Source organism: Hemicordylus capensis, chromosome 12, assembly GCF_027244095.1.
Source record: "Hemicordylus capensis ecotype Gifberg chromosome 12, rHemCap1.1.pri, whole genome shotgun sequence".
In the NCBI taxonomy this organism is placed as follows: Eukaryota; Metazoa; Chordata; class Lepidosauria; order Squamata; family Cordylidae; genus Hemicordylus; species Hemicordylus capensis.
In genome coordinates, this window is record NC_069668.1 from 4,303,181 (window position 1) to 4,326,229 (window position 23,049).

Genomic DNA, 23,049 nt, shown 5'->3' on the forward strand with positions numbered 1-23,049 from the left:
GCTCCTCAGAGGAAGAGCAGGATCCAAGTGTAAACATAAAAATAAATAAATGCATCTCACCAACTGTCCACAGATCCCCATAAGTTAGAGCTCTGTCCTTTCCCAAACGAGTCCCAAGGAACAATCTCTTCCTCTCCCCACATGCACACTTCTCACCTTTAAAAAATAAATAAATCTTCAAGCACTGAATTAAGCTTGTACTACTAGACATTCACGTGTCATCTTACAATTGTGTGAAGGCCACCAGCAAAAAATCCATTCAAACGGAGCAGCAACACTGGAATGCAAGGGTTTGTGACCACACTGGCATCAGCCAATCAGCGCTGAGCATAGTTGGTCTCGGCAGCATATGTGCAGAACTTAATTTCTGCTGAATTTAACTGTGGAGAGAAAGTAGTTTTGCTTGACCACCTGGAGACAAGGGACGTGCTTCCAGAAGGGAGAATGTTTTGTCTGTATGTAGCCAGCGCTGAGGTCTCTTTCGGAACCCCTTAGGCAGGGGAGGGGGTCAGTTAGTATACAACTGGGGGTGTCAACTGTATGCTTGCCAGAGCCATTTCACGTTCAGTTCCTACTAATGCCATTTTTTAAAAACACGGTGCACGTGTTTGTCTAGCAAAAATAATCTCTGCAGCACTTTTGGCAGAACCAGCCTCGCTGACTGCCATGTTTTTACATTGCCTGGAATTCAGATATCAACTCTGGGCGGGAGCCCAGCATCGTTAGGCAAAAAATAACCTTATTATGGGATGCGAGAGCCCTAGAATGTTCCCTCCGGGAGGCGGCAGAGTTAAAAGCCAGCAGATCCCATGGGGGCTGTGATGAGATCATTTCAATTAGGCATAATCAAGGCAATTAGCATCTCTACCTGCCACCCCAAAAAATGTAAAACCCAGTCGCCATCAGCTGACATCCACCCTCGGGTGGACAGTAGAACAGGGCTGTTATTCCGTCAGCAGAGGAAGGTGGAGGAGAAGCCAGCAGAGATGAAGTCAGCATTTACTGTCAAGGAAGAGAGGCCAAGGCGGGGGCTCCGTCTGTGGTCTGTTTACCATTTAAACTGGGGATGGGAGTGCAGATCACTGGTGAAGCATCTGCTTTGCATGGAGAAAAGACCCAATTCTGGCAGTATCTCCAGGTAGGGCTGGGAGAGACCCTTGCCTGAAACCCTGGAACGCCACTGCCGGTCAGTGTAGATCAGACTGGGCTGGAGAGGAAAGCTGGTCTTGTGGCAGCAAGCGTAACTTGTCCCCTTAGCTAAGCAGGGTCCACCCCAGTTGCATATAAATGGGAGACTAGAAGTATGAGCACCTGCAAGATATTCCCCTCAGGGGATGGGAGTCACTCTGGGAAGAGCAGAAGGTTCCAGGTTCCCTCCCTGGCAGCATCTCCAAGATAGGGCTGAGAGAGAGATTCCTGCCGGCCACCTTGGAGAAGCCGCTGCCAGTCTGGGAAGACAGTACTGAGCTAGATAGACCAAGGGTCTGACTCCGTATATGGCCGCTTCCTAATTATTTCATGACAACCTGATAGGGAAGGGATCTAGATTTATTGCACGCAATCGCAAATGTGATGGCGGGGAATTGCATTCGGACAGGGAAAAGAGACGGTGTGACATTTAGCTTGCCTCGCTGAGAAATAACCAGAACTCAACGTTGTCAAAGTTCACGGGGATATTCATGGGCAATCCAGATTGCCCTTTGAGTCTGGAGGCCTGTCCTCACCTGCAGCTAATGGATGTTCCTTTGCCAGAGGAGCTGGAAAGGGCAATTGGTCAGCAGAAGCCATCCACCGTGCCCGATGCTGTCACAGGAGCGCAGAGCATGTGCGGTGCTGGGGACCCTTGAAGACATCCCAAGATAGATTCTGCCTTTCCAACCCTTTCAGAGGAAGGAAGCAAAGCGGAGGCCTGGGGCGGGCAGGAAATAGTCGCTCAGGATTCTCACGGCAACCCAGCAAAATGGACCCGCCGCCATCATCCCCGACAGAGCGATGTCAGGATTTTTGCACCTCGCTGACCCAGAAAATGCCTCCCCAAAGTTGCCCTTCTTCTCCCAGGCAAATGCCAACCCCGTCCCTCCATCCCGGACCTGGCACGCTTTTCCTGCCCAAGCAGACATTAGAATGGCCAGCCACTAGTGTCTTTTCCCACTCCACATCATAACCACCATCCCCCTCTAGAGGAAATGGCTGCATCCTTCATTTGGAGGCTAAAGAACCCCTGTGAGGCCAAGGACGTGGGCAGCGCACTCTCTTTCCCAAACAGCAGGCTTTACCACAGGTTTTCTGCGTGGCTTGACTACAAGTTCGAAGTTGCCCCCCCAAAAGAGGCAAAAAGTGGGGGTTTTTATCCCCCATTATAAATCCAGCTACGCTCTAATGCCAGATGAGAAACCTGAATTGTGTGTGAAGTGCTCCCAGATGGCTTGCAGGGACTTTGGGGTGAACTTGGCCAATTTGTGAACACACACCCTCCATTCTAGAGGAGACGCGAACGAAACCTTGGGTGCGAACAATGTTTCATTTCTGGGCTTCCCAGATAGTCTTGAGGTGGTGCATCATCTGACCACATGCGGAGGCCCTCTCTCATCTACCAAGCAAGGATGCTGCTAGGTACTTAGGGAGCATTCCCCCAGCCAGCCCCCTTTGTTAACTCAACTCCATCATAACCCACCCCTCTAGAATGCCACGTGTTTTAAAAACTCTCTACTATGATCATACAGCACCTATGAAGGCATAAGCCGCAGAGAGCTGGATGTATGTTTATTTAACGCATTTCTACACTGCCCCATAGGCAGGTCTCTCTGGGCAGTTCGCAGTCTACAAAACCAACCGTGAAAACATGGATACAATTACAACATCGAGGAAAAACTCTAAAGAACTATGCAAACTAGATATTAAGAGCCTGACTAAACAGGTATGTTGACAGATCTTTCTTGAAAACGTCCAGAGCAGGGGAGGATATAGTTTTGTTCGGATGTGTGCCTTCCAGAGCACGTTCCTTCCAGGGGAGGCCAGGAGTTTTCTCCACGCTCTGTGCAGGTGCCTTCTGGGAGAGGTCACGGAGGAGGGAGATGGCTGGTGAGTTTTGGGGCACCGTGAGCCATTCGTTGGGGACCGGTGACCATGAGCCACCCCCCCAATGACACCTCTGCTCCAGCAGAGTCCAAAAAATGTCCGCGTTGCCTGACATTCAGTACTCCTCTCTATGTTCTGGTCCTTGAGGTGAGAAGTCTTTGGTGTCACTGGTGAAAGGAAACCATCATCGGCCCGTTCTCACAACCCAAAGCTGGGAAGGAGCGGGGTCCGGCCAGGATTTCAGGCCCACGCATGCTCCTGAGGAACAGCCATGTGTCGGCAGAATGCGCAGGGCGAGGATATCTGTCAAGGTGGCCGTACATCCGAGAGTGCCTTTGGATGTTCCAGCTTAAAAGATTTAGCCCACCAAGAGGACTCCCCTCCTCTTCGCCTCCCTTTAGGGACATAGGAGGCTGTCATATACTGAGTCAGACCCTTGGTCTATCTAGCTCAGTATTGTCTTCACAGACTGGCAGCAGCTTCTCCAAGGTTGCAGGCAGGACTCTCTTTCAGCCCTGCTATCTTGGAGCTGCTGCCAGGGAGGGAACTGGGAACCTAGATGCTCTTCCCAGAGCAGCCCCATCTCATTAAGGGGGAATCTCTTCCAGTGCTCACACTTTTAGTCTCCCTTTCATATGCAACCAGGGTGGACCCTGCTTAGCTAAGGGGACAAGTCATGCTTGCGACCACAAGACCAGATCTCCTCTTCTCCGCTCTCATGCAGGGACAGACACTGAACCAGCCTGTTTCCTTCCCAGCATGCCAAGCTGGTCCTGCACTCCCCAGTCAATATTTACCGGAGGTTGCCATGTGCAACCAAGAGGAGTTAAAGTTAGCTCTGCCTGCCAGCGGAGAAGGCATTCTGACCCTCTGCGGAGAGTATATTTATGGTGGGTCACCCTGCTCCAGCCGTCAGCTCCGCAGCCTCACTCGCACGGGAATCTACACTGACTGGCAGCAGCTCTCCGTCATTTCAGGCAGGGTTCTCTCCCAGCCCTGCCCTACCTGGAGCTGAACTTGAGGCTCTGCCACTGAATCGCAGTCCTTCCTTCCAGAGCACAACTCAGACCCGCATCAGATCCCCTGGGAGAGAGACTCTGCATCCCTTCTGTCTCTTTCCAGAGGCTCCTCACACGCCATTTCCACCCCGCTCCTTCCTTCAGCTGAAGCTGTGTCCTCACCTCCCCACAAGCTCTGCTGGCAGCTTCATTCAGAACCAGGGACACCCCAAGCTGTATCGCCTGGCCATCAGCAAGCTTCCTTTGAGCCAATAGCTGGACATAGGGACATAGGAAGCTGCCATATACTGAGTCAGACCCTTGGTCTGTCAAGCTCAGTATTGTCTTCACAGACTGGCAGCGGCTTCTCCAAGGTGGCAGGCAGCAGGAGTCTCTCTCCCAGCCCTATCTAGTTGGAGATGCTGCCGGGGGGGAACTTGGAACCTTCTGCATGCAAGCAGGCAAGAGCTCTTCCACTGAGCTATGGGCCCCGTCCCCTAAGGGAAATATCTTGCAGTGCTCACACATGTCTCCAAATGCAAACCAGGGCAGACCCTGCTTATCAAAGGGGACAATTTGTGCTTACTGCCACAAGATCAGCTTTCCTCAAATGAGGCTCAGTGGTAGACCATCTGCTTTGCCCAGAGGAGGACGCAGGTGAACCCCGCCACCACCCCGGCAGCATCTCCAAGTAGGGAAAGTTCCCTCTCTGAATCCCTGGAGAGCCGCTGCCGGTCTGTGCTGACAATCCTGATCGAGATGGACCAAGGGTCTGACTCAGTAGGAGGCAGCAAGAAGCTGTTCCTCTCGCTCTTGCCAAGTTCTCCCTTGGTTTCCCCAGGGGATGCGGCGCTCAGCGACTGCCAGTGTGGGCGCTGAGCACCACTCCGTCCATCTCCCTGCACTTCTCAGCCATCTGTAACAGGTCGATTAATGAGGAAGGGAATGAGCTCACTGCTGGCTCTGGCGGCCAGCAGCCTCCCACCCCGCTGTGGAGCGTCTCCCCACTTTGCCCTCCCATGCTCTGGCCCTTATCTTGTTCCTGCCAGAGCATTACGTCCAGCAGGCTAGAATGATGAGAAGGGTACAGCCTGGGGTTTCCAGATAACCATGTTAGGTGCTCTCTGCATTCCCAGACGACAGCAAGAAGCCAGAAGGAGTACATTTGTTGCTTGAAAGGAAGAAAAGGGGGCGATTTGCCAACAGAGAACTGGCCAAATGAACCGTAGGGAGCTATACAGAGTCTGATGGACCACGGATCCCTCTAGCTCAGGATTGCCAGCACAGACTGGCAGCAGCTCCCTACGGTTTCAGGCAGGACTTCCCCCCACAGCCCTACCTGGAGAAGCCACCAGAGAGTGAACCTGCAGGCAAAAAGAGGACCTTCTGCATGTTACAGAGGAAGCTGCCTTCTACTGAGTCACACCCTTGGTCCATCTAGTTCAGGACTGCCAACACTGGCTGGCAGCAGCAGTTTCCCCAAGGTTTCAGGCAGGAGTCCTTCCCAGCCCTGCCTGGAGAGGCTGCTGGGGAGTGAACCTGGGACCTTCACCATGCGAACAGAAAAAAAAGATTGGGGGAATCAAGTCAGGGTTGGCTTCTGGATCCTTCCACTACCGGAGGTGGGGCCCTTTTGTCCCGTGGTTGGGCCAGGGTTTCCTAGCACACCTCGTGTGCCGGCAGAATTCTCCCACCTGCCAGGGTCCCCCCATGTTCTATTGCACCGTTTGTTGCTCAAAAGAATCCCCGGCTCTTTGGAGCGTCCCGGAGGAGCAGCCCTTCCGCCGGCCAAGGGCACGGAGCAGCTCTCTTGCCGTGCCAACTGGGAGCTCGGCCCGAGGCCTGGGGGGGGGGGCAGCGAGGAGGCCCAGCAAAAAACGATACCTTGCGCTTAACCTATACAGGGCCGCAGATTCTTGCCTCCGAGAGGCCCTATTTTTAGCAGAGACGGTCACGAAGAAGCCGCTGCGGAGGAAGCGCCGCAAATTTCACGACCGATGCCTCTGAGTCACACTCGGAGATCCAGGTGCCACTGATACAAAAGGCCAGGTCCACCCTCCTTTCCTTCCAATTCCAATCCATTGAAAAGATGCCCATCCCGCATTGTCACCAGCCGTCCTAGGATGATTGTCTTTTCCTTCCTCCCTTCACTCCTTTTTCAGTCACTTCCTTCCTCCCTCAATCGAGGGTCGCCTGCCCTGCTCTCAGAATCCCTTCCTTGGTTCTCTCCTCGCCATAGGACAGCTTCTTGCCTCTGCTCCCCTTCCCAAGGCAGTGATACTGGAATTATCATGTGAGCGCTGTAAGAGACCCCCTTTAGGGGCTGGGGCCGTAGTTGCCCAGTGCATGAGCATCTGCTTGGTAGGCACAAGGACTTGGGTTCAATCCTTGGCAGCATCTCCAGGAAAGACTCCTGCCGGAAACCGTGGAGAGCCGCTGACGGTCAGTGTTGACAGTACTGAGCTAGCTGGACCGAGGGTCTGACTCCACAGAAGGCAGCTTTCTGTATGATTAAGGGCAGGACGTTCCCAGGGAGGGACCGCAGTTCCGTGGTTGAACATCTGCTTTGAAGGCATAAGAACATAAGAAGAACCCTGCTGGATCAGGCCCATCTAGTCCAGCATCCTGTTTCGCACAGTGGCCCACTATATGCCTCTGAGAAGCCCACAGGCAAGAGGTAAGGCCATGCCCTCTCTCCTGCGGCTGCTCCCCTGCAACTGGTGTTCAGAGGCATTGTGCCTCTGAGGCTGGAGATGGCCCACAGCCACCAGACTAGTAGCCATTGATAGACCTGTCCGCCATGAATCTGTCTAAGCCCCTTTAAAAGCCATTCAAGCTGGTGGCCATCGCCACATCCCATGGCAAGGAGTTCCATAGATTGTGCGCTGTGTGAAAAAGTCCTTCCTCTTGTCGGTCCTAAATTTCCTGACCTTCACTTTCATGGGGTGACCCCTGGTTCTAGTGTTATGAGAGAGGGAGAAAAAGTTCTCACTGTCCACCCTCTCAAATCCATGCGTAATCTAATACACCTTGATCATGTCTCTCCCCGTAGTCGCCTCCATTCCAAGCTAAAGAGCCCCAGGTGCCTCGTAAGGAAGGTGCTCATAAGGAAGGCAGAACGTTCCCAGTTGAATCCCTGGCAGCATCTCCAGGTAGACCGGGAAAGAATCTTGCCTGGAGCCTTGGAGAGCTACTGCCAGTCAGTGTCAAAGATCCTGAGCGAGATAGAGCAAGGGTCTGACTCAGCATGTGGCAGCTTCCAATGTCTTCTGCATGCAAGGCAGATGCGTTTGCCAGGAAGCGGGCTGATGCTCCTTCCGGCCAAGGACAAGATGTAGGCCTGGGCCGTCCGTCCGTGACTGGCTCCTGCTTCTCCTCCAGGCTCATATTTTCCACCTCTCTCCTCCGGCTCTCACTTTCTCATGGGCTCACTGGCGGCGTGCGTTATCTCGCTAGCAGGACAGGAGTTTATCTTCCGCGGGAATATGCTGCCGCCGCAGCCCTCCACAGCCCAGCTCTGCTTTGCTTCTGATGTGTAATGGAAACAAGGGCTTGGCAACCCCCCACGGGACGTTTTTCTTGTGAAAGGTTGCCAACTTTCCCCCCAGGCCCTACTCTTGTGCCTTTAATGGCACTGGCATTTTGCGGGGGAGGCTTCTCCTGGCGTGGCGATGAAGGAATGGGCAACGCTTCTCCTCCTTCCTTCCTCTGTGTCAGGCGACTGTTAAAGGTGCTGAAGCAAGGCCCAACAAAGAAGTTGGCAACATTCATTCTCAGAGTTAAGGCTTCGTTTGAGCCTGGAGTGAGCCTCATTCTTTTTCGTCACATTCCTGGGACACGTGATGCAATGGAGAAAAGAGGTTTCCTAAGCATGTGCAGAATGCATGACCACAGCTACCACTCATTGAGGGTTAGGGGAAAGAAGAATCTGATTACATCCTAAACTGAATCCGGGGGGTGCAGGACCAGCCAGGGGAAACTGGGTGCTCAGCACATTTTAATGGGGCCCAGTCAAACGTGCTGACATGTTAGCACCACCAATGAGTCTGGGCAACTGGTGCATCTTCCATCTCGGCTGGAGCTTTTCCGCAGCTCCTCAGCTTTTCTGCAAGTGCGTTGTGGTTAACCGACCATTCCCCATGAGCATGTGGCAAGTGGCAGAAGCAAGATGAGAAGCACAAACACTGCCCAGAAGGGATCATGACATTTCAGAGGGCAACAGGCCAACGTCCTCGCTGGCTGGCAAATTTTGGAACCCCAGCAACAGTGACTGAGAAACGAGGTTTTCCCAACTGGATAAACTGGGCGGACCTCCTGGCATCAAGCGAGGGAGCAGCTTACAAGGTTCTGGGCAGGTCCTGGAGCTCGGATCTGGGGAATGAAAGCAAATCTCTCGCCTGCACTAATCATCATCCCATCTGGATGGTGTTCGTGACGTCACAGGCAGGGGACAATCTGAACTTCCCGTTCCTCCACTCAAGCCACTTAATGAGGGTGGGCTGCAGTTGTTGGATTGTTGAGTTAAAAAATAAAAATAGCAACAGTACTCTCTTCTCAAAACCTGTTGGGACTGAAGCGCCTCCTGGCTCGTCTGACATTCCGAGGAGTCTCTCTCGATGGGGATGTGCCTTTTGCCAGCCATTGCAGGCAGGGTGGCTGCGGAGGGTACCCTCTGCTTCCTTCAAGGCCCTGCCGAGCTAAAAATAGCCACGTGCCGTGAGTTCCAGCACGCCTCCTGCTTGCAGCTGTGGGGTCCCTGGAGGGTGGCCGGGAATCGCGTTTTCCTTCAAGATGAGGGTCACGAGGTGGAGAGAACAGCTCTGGTCTGGCCCCCTTTGTTCTTTGTCGGGCCTGGGCGCTCCTAAGGAGGAAGCTATTTCTGCTCCCAGTGGGGAACCAGATGAAAGGAGGGAGACCCATTGGCTTCCTCTTGCCAGTGGCCAGTTACTTGGCATTTGTGCAGCCAGCGTGGAGGCTCCGTGGGACGTTTCTGCTCACAGCATGGGGCAGAGAGCAGAGCCAGGCTGGGGCCGTTCTGCAAAAGACACATTCACTTTGGGCACGTTTTGGGGATGAGAGAGATTCGTAAGAACACCAGAAGAGCCTTCGGGACATAGGAAGCTGCCGAATACTGAGTCAGACCCTTAGTCCCTCGAGCTCAGGATTGTCTACCCAGACTGGCAGCGGCTTCTCCAAGGTTGCAGGCAGGAGTCTCTCTCTCAGCCCTCTCTTGGAGATGCTGCCAGGGAGGGGACTTGAAACCTTCTGCATGCCAAGCAGGCAGATGCTCTTTCCAGAGCGGCCCCATCCCGAGGGGAATGTTTTACAGCACTCACACAGGTAGTCTCCCATTCAAGACCTATCTAATAAAGCACCCAGTTTCACACCAGATGTATTTCCCACCTAGGGTTGCCAAAGTCTGGCTTTCCAAATCTGGGTGCCTAATTTGCATGTCATGTACATTGGCTCAAACATAATTTCTGAGCAGAAGAGTGACTGCACATTTTGCTCCATAACTCAATTTCTACAAGGGCTAGAGCATAGCTTTTTGTTTTTTAAATGCAAGTTGAAACCCAGGCCAATCTGGGTGGGCTAAGCAATGTGGGTGAGATGCTTAAAATCTGGGTGAAACCCGGAATTTCGGGGGACATTGCCACCCTGTTCCCACCAGATCCCCTGGGAAGCTCACAAGCAGGAGACGAAGGCATGCCTCCTCTCCTGCTGTTGCTCTCCTGCAACTGGGATGCAGAGGTATCTTGCCTCTAAATATGAAGGTAGCCAATAGTCATCAGGATTAGTAGCCATTGATAGACTGATCCTCCTTGAATTTGTCTAAGCCTCTTTTAAAGCCATCAAAGCTGGTGGCCATCACCACATCTTGTGGCAGAGAATTCCACAGATTACTTCTGCGTTGTGTGAACAAATGCTTCCTTTTCTCGGTCCTACATTTCTTGGCAATCCGCTTCGTGGGATGATCCCTGCTTCTTGTGTTGTGAGAGAGGAAGAAGAACTTCTCCCTATCCATTCTCTCTGCATAATTGTGTAAACCTCTATCATACCTCCCCTCAGTCGCCTTTTTCCTAAACTTAAAAGCCCCAGATGTTATAGCCTTGCCCTGTAAAGAACGTGCTCTAGCCTCCTGACCATCTTATTTGTCCTCTTCTGCGCCTTGTTCTCGAATCCCACAATGCCAGGCTTGCAATGAAATGTGATGGCTGAATTTTTAGGCTGTTTTGGCCCCGTGGCCATAAACATTTTGCTTCCTTGGATCTAGGGATCATGGTATCTGGCTGCTCAAGAACAGCATGCCCAAGGAAAGGAGGAACCGAGAGCCTCTGCCAAGGAATAGAATGACTCTCTCTAAGAACATACAAACAGCCCTGCTGCTGGATTAGTCTATGGCGGGTCTGCTTGGCCTAGTATTCTGTCTCCGGCAGTGGCCAGCCAAAGACCAGGGCTTGAGGGTGTGAGGCCTTCCCATTGGTTGATCGGTACCATCTGAGGAGAGGAGTGCTCCTTGTGGTTTTTGACAAGGTCTATCCCTAATGGCGCAGCGGGGAAGTAACATGCCTAGGAAGCAAGAGGTTGCTGGTTTGAATCCCCACTGGTATGTTTCCCAGAGACACCTATATTGGGCAGCAGCGATATAGGAAGATGCTGAAAGGCATCATCATCTCACACTGCGTGGGGAGATGGCAATGGTCAACCCCTCCGGTATTCTACCAAAGACACCCACAGGGCTCTGTGGGCGCCGGGAGTCAAAATCAACTCGAGGGCACAACTTTACCTTTTACACCCCTAGAAATGGAAAAGAGGCAATTGCATTGCAAAACTCCCAGCTTGCCTGCAGCGACATGGAGGTTGCATTGAGCTTCCCCGACATTCTCTGATGTCCTCAATCCTCCATGGATTTGGATGATCTTTACAAAAAAAATTTTTTTAAGCCATCAAGTGGCCACGGGTTTTTCTCTGCATGGCCTGCATTTCTTTGGCTCTTGGATCTGTATCAGTGCTTCCTTCCCGGGGACTTTACAGGAAGGCTCAGGAAGACCATGGCCCCAGAACTGGGTGTCTAAACTGGGACTGTGTGGTGGGACGATGAGATCCCAGTGGCAGCAAGCACCTGGCCAGCAGCTCTTTGACGCTGTTCCTCCCCCTGTCCTGCACTTGCCGTAACGGTGATGCCAAATGGGAGCCATGGAGGGCTAATCTGGGCAGCTTATCGGGAAACAGCTGAAGAGGAGAAGCCAGGGGTCAGGCTGGCCTGCAGCCAAGGGTCTTTCGGCGCATTCGAAGAGCGGAGAGGGGCCTCTTCTGAGTCATCGGTGCTTGGGGCTGGATGAGGCCCCGGTGGCAGAGAAGCGACTGGGTGGTGGCGTGCGAGTGAGAAACCTCCGCAGAAAACCAAGATAAGGAGGACAACGGCAGTCATACGGGCCAGAGGTCCAAGCCTGGGAATTGGACGGGAAGGGGAAATCTGGGCTTGTTTTTAACAAACAGTTGGCTCTCTAACGGCCTCCTTATTTGTGTGTGCTTTAGAAGTCTCTCATCTCTCCCCCTCCCAGAAGGAACCCCCTCTTTCCACATGTCTCCTCACTGTGCGCTGACCAGTTCCCCAGGTAACAGCACCGTCGGCCCCTTCCCAGCCCTGGCCTCTCCCTTTCGTATGCCATCCCTGCAACATTCCAGAGTGATGGTAAGCTCCTCGGAGCAGGGACCTTGCTGCTTGAATTCGTCACCATGTTCCGTGCTGGAGGAGCGGATGCTTGTGTGCTGTTTCCTCAGGGCAGGGGAAAAGCACTTTGATGCCATGGTGGGGACTGATGTTGGGTGACTCCTTCGTTGGTTAAAGGAGTCTCATTCACTCCTTCCTATGCCTCAGAACAAACAGCAGACGCTGCTGCATCTGGGGTAGGAGGTAGGAGAAGACTCCTCCAGCCTCCCAGGAGCCAAATGTCTTTGCATTCCATTTTGAGCACTGCTGACCACCCCTCGTCAGGAGACCATCTGGGTGCCACCATGGGGCATGGATCCCCACCACGAATGGCTCAGTGCCCCGATTCCCTCCTCCATGACTGCTTCCAGAAAGGGAATTCAGCTCAGCAGGGGAGAGAGTGCCTCGCCTCAGCTAGCTCCTTGGTGCTTCCTCTGTTGAAAAGAAGGGAAGGTTGTGCTGTCAACTTGGAGCCTAGATGCTCTTCCCAGAGCGGCTCCATCCCCTAAGGGGAATATCTTACAGCGCTCACACTTCTAGTATCCCTTTCATATGCAACCAGGGCGATGAGCTGGTAGCAATGGCCAGAATTGGCAGGCCTGGCCCACGGATGGCGCCTCTTCTCTAAGGAGCCTTGTGAAGGGGGTCTCACCAGCTGGCCTCCTTCCTTCACAGCCCCCCACCCACCTGCCCGAGTCAGCAGCTCTCCTCTTCCCCTCCCTCCTCCTCTCTTGCTCTGCCCCGGTGTCAGATGGCCTCACCCTGCAAACGAGGAGAACTTTGATCTGGAAAGAATGGGAGCTACCCGGGGAATGCCGGCCCGCGGCTGCTCAGATAATACCGGCCTGCCGACGGACCTTGGCTGCTGCCCGGACTCAGTATTGGGGAAACAACGATGGTAGCCATGGCAGCAGCGGCAGGCCTCTCCGGAGTTCTGGTTTCCTCCGGGTTGAGGTCTCCTGGCCAGAGGGGAGACTGGGGCTGCCCAGCGGGCTGGAGACAGACGCCTGCGCTGCACTAACGTGCTGGAAGAGAAGTGGTCATGGGCAGTGTTCCCTCTAACAGGGTTCCCCAGATGTTGGCCTACAATTCCCATAATCCCTGGCTGTTGGCCACTCTGGCTGGGGATGATGGGAGTTGGGGTACAAAAAAAGCTGGGGGGGGGAACCTAAGTTGAGCAGCCCCCTTTTTGACAATGACGTTGTCAAAGGCCATCACAGCTGAGGATGATGGGAGTTGTAGTCAACAACATCTGGGGAACCCTGTTAGAGGGAACACTGCCCATGACCACTTCTCTTCCAGCACGTTAGTGCAGCGCAGGTGTCTTCCTTGTCATCTGCTCCCTCCTCTTCTATTAGCGGTTATTTATCTGTGGTCTGTAAAAACTGTAGCAAGCCGTGTTGGTCTGTTAAAAACGACTCCCAAAGCCTAGCCCCTCCGGCATGACGAAGGGCTCTTATGCACTCACCCCCTAGCTGTGTCAGTTTGGCTGACCCTGCAAGAGGTATGAGCAGAATGTGGCTTTTGGATATTGGCCATGGGATTCTCTTGGACGAGGTGCTTTGCATGGCTGGCAGCCACGCGCAGCAAGATGGCTATTGAAGACAGCAGCTGCTAACATGTGTTGGGGATCAAGGCGGCTGCCGTCAGGGACTCTTGGGCTCAGCACTTAACTGACGTCCCTTGGTGAGCGAGAGGCAGATTTCCCACTTGGGCCCATCATAAGCAATTCCGTTTGTAGACAAGAAGGTGATTCGGTGTTGTTGGTGTTGGTGGTTCTTGACTGCTCCTTGTAGAGTTTGTCCTGGGCGCTTTCCAGATTACCCGCTACAACCGCTGTAAAATGCTGCAGGTTGGCATGGTCATTGTCACAATGATCCCCAGAAAGAGCAGAAGGTTCCAAGTTCCCTCCCTGGCAGCATCTCCAAGATAGGGCTGAGAGAGTTTCCTGCCTGCAACCTTGAAGAAACTGCTGCCAGTCCGTGAAGACAATACTGAGCTAGATAGACCAATGGTCTGACTCGGTATATGGCAGCTTCCTGTGATCGGCAGTCATGTGTTTGCAAAGATCAAGGTGCGAGGAGGGGAGTGTAATTACATGGGAACTGGATGTCCACTCTCAGACGTCCACCCTCAATAAAATGCTAGAGACAGAATGTGCGTTGGCCACTCCCGCCCTAGGATTTGCTCGACATTAAACCTACAGAGGTAAGGTCATTCACGTTGTTTGTTTATTTACTCGATTCATGAAGCTTGCTTGGCATTTTCAAATTTATTCAGAAAACGGGCCAGGTACCTCTTAGAAAAGATTGTCTTTTTGGATGGGACCACACCTTCCAGTCTGCTTCACCAGCTAGTTTCTTCTTCCTGTCCAAGACTGTGTGGCAGGAAAGACTGGGGTGGTGGGGAGAGAGATCAGGCCCAGGCCCACTGAAATCTGCAAGGGAGATGATCCCGCAGCCCCCCTGCACACATGATCTCACCCAGCCCAGTTCCTGGCCAGGAAGGAAGCGAAGGGGTTGGCCTGGCTCCTGGGAGGCTGGAGGAGTCTCCCCACTACCTTGTTCCTGGGAGGCTGGTGGAGGCCCCTCCCTCACTGGCTCCTGGGAGGCTGGAGGCGTTTCCTTCCTGCCTGGCTCCTGGGAGACTGGTGGCATCGCATTCCTCCTGGGAGGCTGGAGGAATCTCCTTGCTACCTGGATCCTGGGAGGCTGGAAGAGTCTCCTCCCTACCTTGCTGCACTGGCTTCTGCTGCTTGTTCTGGTGTAGAGTGAATGAGCCTCCTTTTAACAATGGCTTTTCAAAAGAATTAATGAGAATGACTATAGGACTGTAATATACTAGGACTGTCTTTTCTGACACTTTGCTGTCAAGTGATTGGGGAGTGAAAGGGGCAGCAGGAAATAATTGCGGGGCGGGTGCGGGTGCCTCCTGCTACCTTTTGGAGACATCCCTGCATGGGGGAGGTGTTCTGGGAGGCAGTGCCAGGTTCCTCTTAGAATAGCATCCTCCATCCACCCACGGCTGACTTATTCTGGGGGGCAACTGAGCCGTCTCAGGGGAGGGCGGGCCAGAGAAGGCGCCGTCGGCCATCCCACTCCCAGGCATGGCACAGCTAGGTGTTCTGGAGCACGACACTGTTTACTGCCTCGATATTTTGTTTCTGGTCATGGAAAGAAGCCATTCTCCCGGCAAAGCGAGAGATCAGTTTGGCCAGGAGTCAGCTCTGGACAAATGGGGTGAACTCCAAGCCGGAGGGCTTGGTCTTGTGCCGAATGCCCCCTCTCCGCTCCTTCAAAGTCCCCCCTCTTTGCTGGGCAAAGCCACTACCATGTTCTTTTCAGGCCTTCTTTTCTCTCCTGCTCTCTTACAGGCAAAAGTGTGTGGGGGACAGCCCTGAATCCTATGTCCTACACTCAGAAACAGGATGGGGGGAAGGAGGTCAGATTAATTTAGAAACAAACCTAGACCTCTGTGCAGCTTGAAGGCACTTGTGAAGTTGAGATAAAATCTGACGTTGGTAATTCAACTTGGTAATTAGACCCGATATGTTATATTTTACCACAAATACTGTGAATATGTCATGGCATTTATTTATTTATTTCTCTTTCTTTCTTTCTTTCTTTCTCTTTCTTTCTCTCTCTCTCTTTCTTTGAAAGGGGGCAATAAATTTATGCAGGATTATATTTTGTGTTATTGATGTCTGCGATATGTTAACTTATCACACATCGGGAAGGAGAGCTGGTCTTGTGGTGGCGAGCATGAATGGTCCCTTTTGCTAAGCAGAGTTTGCTCTGGTTCCCATTTGGAGGGGGCTACATGTGAGCGCCGTCTGCTGTAAAATATTCCCTCCTTAGGGGAGGGGGCTGTCGCTCAGTGGTGGAGCATCTGCTTCCACGCCGAAGAAGGTCCCAGGTTCGCTCCCTAGCACAGGGGGAGGCAACCTTGGTTCTCCAGCTGTCACTGAACTACCATCAGGAATGATGGCAGCTGTCGTTCAGCAACAGCTGGGGAACCAAGGTTGCCTACCCCGCCCTAGCATCATCTCCAGGTAGGGCTGGGAGAGACTGCTGCCTGAAACCTTGGAGAGCTGCTGCCAGTCAGTGCCGACAGTGCTGAGCTAGATGCACCAAGGGCTTGACTCTGTATAAGGCAGCAGCTTCCTCGGTTCCTATCCACACCTGCAGCCCTGTAGCGTGGGATCACTCCGTGCCGGGCACGCGCATGAAGGACAGCCACCGGACTTCAGTTCTCACTACTAAATGGAGCTGATTCCACGCTTTGCCTCGGTGTTTGGTGTTCTGCCCTCCACCAAAGGGCTCTCCTTGCTGCCAGAATCCGCTCTTCTCCAGCATTCCTTCCACCTCCTCCTCCTCCAGCTTCATCTCCATTGGGTCTTGCGATGCAATCAGGGTGTCTTCTGCATTCCACACGCAGACCCCACCACACAAACCACTCCAGCGGCCTGCCGGAGAAGGTTTTCTCCGGGGCTCTTGGCGTTCTGATTGGGCCTAACCCTGATAGCCGTTCCCCTGCCTGATAACACACCGATAGCAAGATTCCTCGAGTAGGTTGGCTGGAGATCCAGCACATGCCTGGGACGGCCTGGGGTGGTGATATCGAATGCCTGCTGTGTGGATGGAGACGGGGCCCCTCGGTCTTCTCACCCCTCCTCTGGCTAAGGCCGCCCAGCCCCTTCCACTGTCTCCACCTGCACATTCCTTGGCCTTCCCAGTGCCAGCCAAGGAGACCTCCTCCTGTGCCCGCCAAGGAGGCCAGTAGGGACGCATCCTGCGCAGACCCCATCCTAGCTCCCTCCTCCCCTGGCACAGCTCCAATTTGGGCTTTTGCTGGGAGCCCAGGAGGCAGGGCTGGATCCAGGCACAAGCGCAGGAAGCAGCGTACAGCTTCAGGCCTTGCATGACGAGGGGGCCTCTGAACCCGAGCAACACACAAACCCAACAGAACGCCAAGTCTCACAGAACACACGTGGATGGGAAGGGATTTCTCATGCCAATCGGCTTCAAGATCATGGTCCTTCTTGGATTGTCCATTTCCGCTGCCTCTCCTCCCAGGGGAAAGACTCAGGAGCGGACTCAGGGGAGAAGAGCAGCCCGACCTTGGAGAGTTTCCATGGCAGAGAGAGAAGCATTTCTGGCCACCGCGAAGTCTGTGCCTTGGAGCTGCCTGGCGGAGGGTCCCTTTCCGGAGCCAGGTGAAAGACAACTGGAAGGCCCACTGCAGGACAAGCTGCTTCCCAGCCTGACATGCCAGCAGCAGACCCCACCCTGGCCCTCTCTGAGTTACACGAGGAGGTGACATTTCCATGGACTGCAGCCTGCAGACTCTCTCAAAAGATCAAACGGAAAACATTTCCGAGGGGTGGGAGAGAGAGAGAGAGAGAAAGGGGGAGGGAGGAACAGACATTTCCTACCCCGAGCTCAGAAAGCTGGGACGGAACTAAGGCCATGATGAGCCAGAAGATTGGCAAGAGGAAGACACTCCCCACCTAAACTCCCTGCTCGAGCCTCTCCACATTTTCCATGTGGGGACTTAGCAGAGAGGGTTGCTGTTTCCGGGGACATCTCCCTTGGAGGGACAGCACACTGAAGACTGAGCAGGGCTGTGCAATCAGCTTCCTCTTCCCAAAATGACAAGCCTTGGCATGTGCATTCTAGATAGGGTTGCCATGCCTCCCCCCCACCCTGGATTTTAAGCATCTTGCCCAGATTGCTTAGCCCACCCAGATTTCAGATTTCAGTGTTAGGAACAGAGGAAGCTGCCATATACTGAGTCAGGCCCTTGTTCTATCTAGCTCAGTATTGTCTACACAGACTGGCAATGGCTTCTCCAAGATTGCAGGCAGGAGTCTCTCTCAGCCCCGTCTTGGAGATGCTGCCAGGGAGGGAACTTGGGACATAGATGTTCTTCCCAGAGCGGCTCCATCCCCTGAGGGGAATCTCTTACAGTGCTCACACTTCTAGTCCCCCATCCAAGTGTAAACCAGGGCAGATCCTGCTTAGCTAAGGGGACAAGCCATGCTTACAACCACAAGACCAGCTCTCCTCTCCTCTTAGCTTTTGTTTTGAAGCTAAGCTCTCTAGCCCTTGTAGAAGCGGAGTTATGGAGCAAAACGGGCAGTCACTCTTCTGCTCAGATATTATTTTCCAGCCAATTTACATCATGTGCATATTAGGCACTCAGATTTGGAAAGCCAGAATATGGCAACCCTAATTCCAGGGGTACAGAAGCCAGCACACAGGTCAGCTGTGCTAGTCTCAAAAGGGCAACAGTCCTCTGACATCCTATCCTAAACAAGTTTTCCTACACAATCTAGAAGCTGGTTCTAAACTCCTGACTCTGCGTTATCCCCAACAGTTCTGGTGGCTTCTAAGCAAAGTCACTGGCAAAGAAAGGGCCGTGAGCTGCACAAGAAGCCACCTTGCCAGAGAGCTCCTAGCTCTTCCAGGCTAAGGTCTTTCAGCAAGGCTAGAATTTGGAAACAAAATCAGCTCCTTTTCGGACAAAAGGCTCAGCAGTGAGAGGCCTCTTAATGGCTTTGCTTCGAGCATATGTTTCAGCCTGGAATGCAAATGCAGTGGAGGCAAATATCCAGATAACGATGCCTGAATCCAATCTTTGGGTTTTTAAAACGCGACTTTGCCCTGGCCTGCTTTCCTTGAAAGGACGTGCACGGGTTTGGCTTGTTTGACTGAAGGCAAGCGTCCCAGCCCTTCTGGCATCTTGGCTGCACAAAGGAGGGGACAGATTTATGATCACAGCCCAACCATAAATCAGCCCCTCAAATACAGGAGCGGAAGGGCCGCCCTTCTCCCCCATGCCCTTTTCGCCTCCATGCTTTCCATTTGTGCTTATCAGCTGAGGACGAGTTTGACAGGCAGGTGCTGGGAAGGGAAAAGCACTGCTTGGGCCAGATCCTACGATTCAAGCCAGGAATAAAAAGAGCTTTGTTCTTCTTCATGGCTGGATGGCATTTACCTCCAAAGGGCACAGGTATTTGCTGGCTTAGGTGTAATAGAAGGGTATGTTTAATAGCAGACCATGTCACCAGAGGGCTAAAGTCCAGGGCCTCCACACCCCCTGGGGCCCCCTAAATCCTTTTTAGTCGGTCCTGGGTGGCGTGTTCGCGATAAAAAAATTATTTATCATATATTTATCAAAAGTGTGTTAAAATACTGGGTAGGTGGGGACCTCCAAAGGCCTTTAGGTCCAGGCTCCAAAATTACCTAGGGGTAGAGTCGCTCTGTTCCCTGAAATTCTGGGTTTCACCCAGATCTTAGCATCTCACCCAGATTGATTAGCCCGTCCAGATTAACCTGGATTTCAGCTTTAATTTAAAAAATAAATAAAATAAAGGCTAAGCTCTAGCCCTTGTAGAAAAGTGGAGTTATGGAGCAAAACATGCAGCCCCTGTTCTGTTCAAAAACTATTTTCAAGCCAATTTACATAATATGCAAATTAGGCACCCAGATTCGGAAGGCCAGAATCTGGCACCCCTACCGAGGGGAACCTCTGGATGTCCTTGCTGAACCGTAGCTCAATGGTAGAGCATCTTCTTTGCATGCAGAAGGCTCCAGGTTCAACCCCTGACATCTCCAGGAAGGGCAGGCTGGGAGAGACTCCTGCCAGTCAGTGTAGGCAATACTGAGCAAGACGGAGCAAGGGTCTGACGCAGTAGGCAGCAGGTTCCTAGGGGGTGGGGCCACAGCTCAGTGGGAGTAGAGCATCTGCTTTGCATGCTGAAGGCCCAGGGGTGTAGCTAGGGGAGAGGGGGCCTGTCACTGACGTGTGTGTAATTGAATGATATACTATTGAATAAATGACAGACAAATGCTGTCCCTATAGGGACCAGCATTTCATCCCTGAAATGAGGGACATCCTGCGTAATGAGGGACAGCTGGCAACCCTAGAATGGAGCTGGGGGGCCCTCAGGAGCTTGGGGGCCCGGGTTCTATGAACCCATCCACTCAGTTATAGCGACACGCCTGAGAAGGCCCCTCCAATCCCTGGCAGCATGTCCAGGTAGAGCGGCCTGGGAGAGACCCCTGCCTGCATAGACAATCTTGAGCTAGATGGACTAATCACATCCAAGTGTGAATTCTCTGCCACAGGATGTGGTGTCAGCCAACAACCTGGACAGCTTTAAGAGGGGCTTGGATCACTTCATGGAGGAGAGGTCTATCAATGGCTACTAGTCGGAGGGCTACAGGCCACCTCTTGCCTCCAAGGCAGGATGCCTCTGAGTACCAGTTGCAGGGGAGTAATGGCAGGAGAGAGGGCACGCCCTCAACTCTTGTCTGTGGCTTCCAGCGGCATCTGGTGGGCCACTGTGCGAAACAGGATGCTGGACTAGATGGGCCTCCTTGGGCCTGATCCAGCAGGGATGTTCTTATGTCTGTCTCGGTATAAGGTAGCTTCCTATGTTCCTACGACATGATCAGCTCTATTTCCTGCAGAGCAACTACTGCGCTGGTACTAAATTGGGCAGCAGTGATATAGGAAGGGGCTGAAAGGCATCATCTCATACTGTACGGGAGGAAGCAATAGTCAACCCCTCCCGTATTCTACCAAATGAAAACCACAGGGCTCTGTGGGCGCAGGGAGTCAAAATAGACTTGACAGCACACTTTACCTTACCACTGCGATGCTGCCCATAGCAGGGGATGGTGCCTAGAGCAGGCGTTTGCAACCTTGGGTGCCCAGCAGCGTTTGGCGGACTACAGCTCTCAGCATCTCCAGCTCTGGCCATCGTGGCTGGTGGTTATGGGAGTTGTAGGGATTAGGACTGGGGAGACCCGGGTTCAAATCCCTCTTCAGCCATGAGCCTCGCTGGGGGACTCTGAGCCATTCACTTCTCTCTCAGCCTAACCTACCTCACAGGGTTGTTGTGAGGACAAACATGACCATGTACCCCACTCTGGGCTCCTTGGAGGAAGAATGGGCCATAAATGTGAAAAATAATTAAAAAAAATAAAACCTATGTTGGTTTGCAGCACATCCTTCCCCCCAAACAGCCCATTTCATAGAGATGTGGAAAGGCGAACTGAGGCAGGGAGGCAGAAATTGAACTCAGAGCAGTTTGGCACTGGGAAGGAAAACAGGCAAGGGGCCAGCAGGGCCGCTCTAGCCTCGCCTCCTTGTCTGCATCGCCCCCTACCGGCGCGCGCAGGGGCCGCTCTGGCCGGCGCCTCGACAGCGTCTTCCGGCGACACTCCCGTCCCTTCCTTCTTCCGGTCCCTGGCTGCGAGGGGCCTGCTCGGAGGAGTTCGAGCAAGGATGGCGGCCGTGCGGGGTCTCCGCGTCTCCGTGAGGACGACCGAGCCAGAGCCCATGGAGGTCGAGGAGGGGGAGCTCCACCAGCCCCAGCCCCAGGAGGAGGCCGCCGGGGCCCCGCCGGAGGAGCTGCCGGGGCCGGTGCGGCGCTCGCTGAGCGAGCTGCTGCCGGTAATGGAGGGCGCCCCTGAGCATGCGCAGAGTGCCTCAGGGGGAGAATGGCGTCTGGGGAGGGAGGCGGGCAGGGTCGCTAAGATGGCAATAAGTGTCCATTCGCCGGGAGACCGAAGTGGAGCCTCCATGTTCAGAAGCAGCCAGTCTTGTGGGAGCGGGGCGGCAGCAGTCATTCCCTTCATATCCCGCTTGGGGCTCTCCAGGGGCTGAAACAGTTTTGGTGCTGGGTCAGATGGTGCTTTTGTGTCCCTTCCCACAGCAGCAAAGTGGAGCTCCCCGTTTGAGGAGCAAGCTATCTGTGAAGACTAGGTAGGTACAGCTAGCAAGCAGCAAAGGAAGGCAGCCCTTTCCCTGCCCTTCCCGAGGAGGCTAGTCTAGGAAGCCGCCTTCTACTGAGTCAGACCATTGGTCCATCTAGCTCTGTCTACTCTGACTGGCAGCAGCTCTCCGCAGGCAGGGGTCTCTCCCAGCCCTACCTGGAGATGCTGCCAGAGATTGAACCAGGGACACTGAGCCATGGTCCTCCTCAAAGGAATGCTAGACTGCAGAGACTTGAATATGCCTTCTGTGGTCCATCTAGCTTCGTACTGACAGCACCAACTGGCAGCAGCTCTCCAAGGTTTCAGGCAGGGGTCTTTCCCAGCCCTACCTGGAGAGGCTGCTGGGGAGTGAACCTTGTCCCTTCTGCATGCAAAGCAGATACCCGACTACTGAGCTGGCCACTGTGGAAAGAAGTAGGATGCTGGACTATATGGACCCACCTTGATTTGAGGCAGCAGAGGTTTTATGGTGTTATGACAGAACCATATGCAAAAGAGTTTGGCACTCTGAGCAGGTTCTGTGCAGAGAATGATTACTATTATTACTTTCCTTTATTTAATATGCTGCTTTTTAGCAGAAAAGCTTTTAAAGCAGTTGATGTGGGAGGAGGGAGAATAAGAAGATAGTTCCTTGTCCCCAAAGGGCTCCCAGTCTAAAACCATTTGACATTTGTTCTCGTACAAGTTGGAAAGCTTCATGTTCTCTGGCCTCAGTAGACAAGGTTTATTTGTAAACAAGGCCGTGGAAGGAACGCAGCTTGTCTCCTTAGAATCATTTTGTTACCATTTTGCTTTCCTTTTTCAGGACACCAGCAGAAGATACGAAAACAAAGCAGGGAGCTTCATTACTGGAATAGATGTCACTTCAAAGGTATTTAGCTTGTGGTTTTTGATGTTATTTCAGGCCATAACAAATTTTCTTTGGATCTAGGAGCCAGTCCACAATGTAGGAGCTAAGATTACCAGTGGTAGACTTTGTGAAAGGACTGATTTTATCTCCTTTACACATAACATACTGAGAACTGAAACAGGCTTGTCTGGGACAATACGGATTTTATTAAATAACTGTAATCTGAATCTAGGAAGCTGTCATATACCGAAGCAGATCGTTGGTTCATCTAGCCCTGTATTGTCTACCTTGATTGGCAGCGGCTCTCCAAGGTTCCAGGCAGGAGTCTTTCCCAGCCCTAAGTAGAGATGCTGCCAGGGATTGAACCTGGAACCTTCTGCATGGAAATGCAGATGCTCCCCCACTGAGCTGTGGCCCCATCCCTTCAGGGGAACATCTTCTAGTGCTCACATGTAGTCAGCAAACCCAAGGCAAACACTGCTTAGCAAAGGGGACAATGATTGCTTACGACTACGAGACCTGCTCTCCTCCCCTTAAATAGCCTGGGTGCCATAGTTCGATTCCTAGGTGCCATGGCTCCCCGGTGCCTGGGATTTGTCAAGCCCTCTTGACAAACCCCAG

At 53.0% G+C, this 23,049-nt stretch overlaps 1 protein-coding gene across 4 annotated transcripts in view; it reads left to right on the forward strand.

The window, feature by feature from the left end:
* NCBP3 (nuclear cap binding subunit 3) overlaps window positions 1-23,049 on the forward strand; it is a 47,421-nt gene that overhangs the window by 10,435 nt on the left and 13,937 nt on the right. For 2 of the 4 annotated variants that reach the window (XM_053274625.1, XM_053274626.1), the window contains exons 1-2: window positions 21,028-21,255; window positions 22,384-22,449. In XM_053274625.1, coding sequence (XP_053130600.1) covers window positions 21,088-21,255; window positions 22,384-22,449 — 234 coding nt within the window. In that variant the 5' untranslated portion in view covers window positions 21,028-21,087. Of the gene's footprint in view, window positions 1-21,027; window positions 21,256-21,333; window positions 21,568-22,383; window positions 22,450-23,049 lie in introns of those variants that run through there. The other 2 variants (XM_053274628.1, XM_053274627.1) reach the window with 2 other exon arrangements.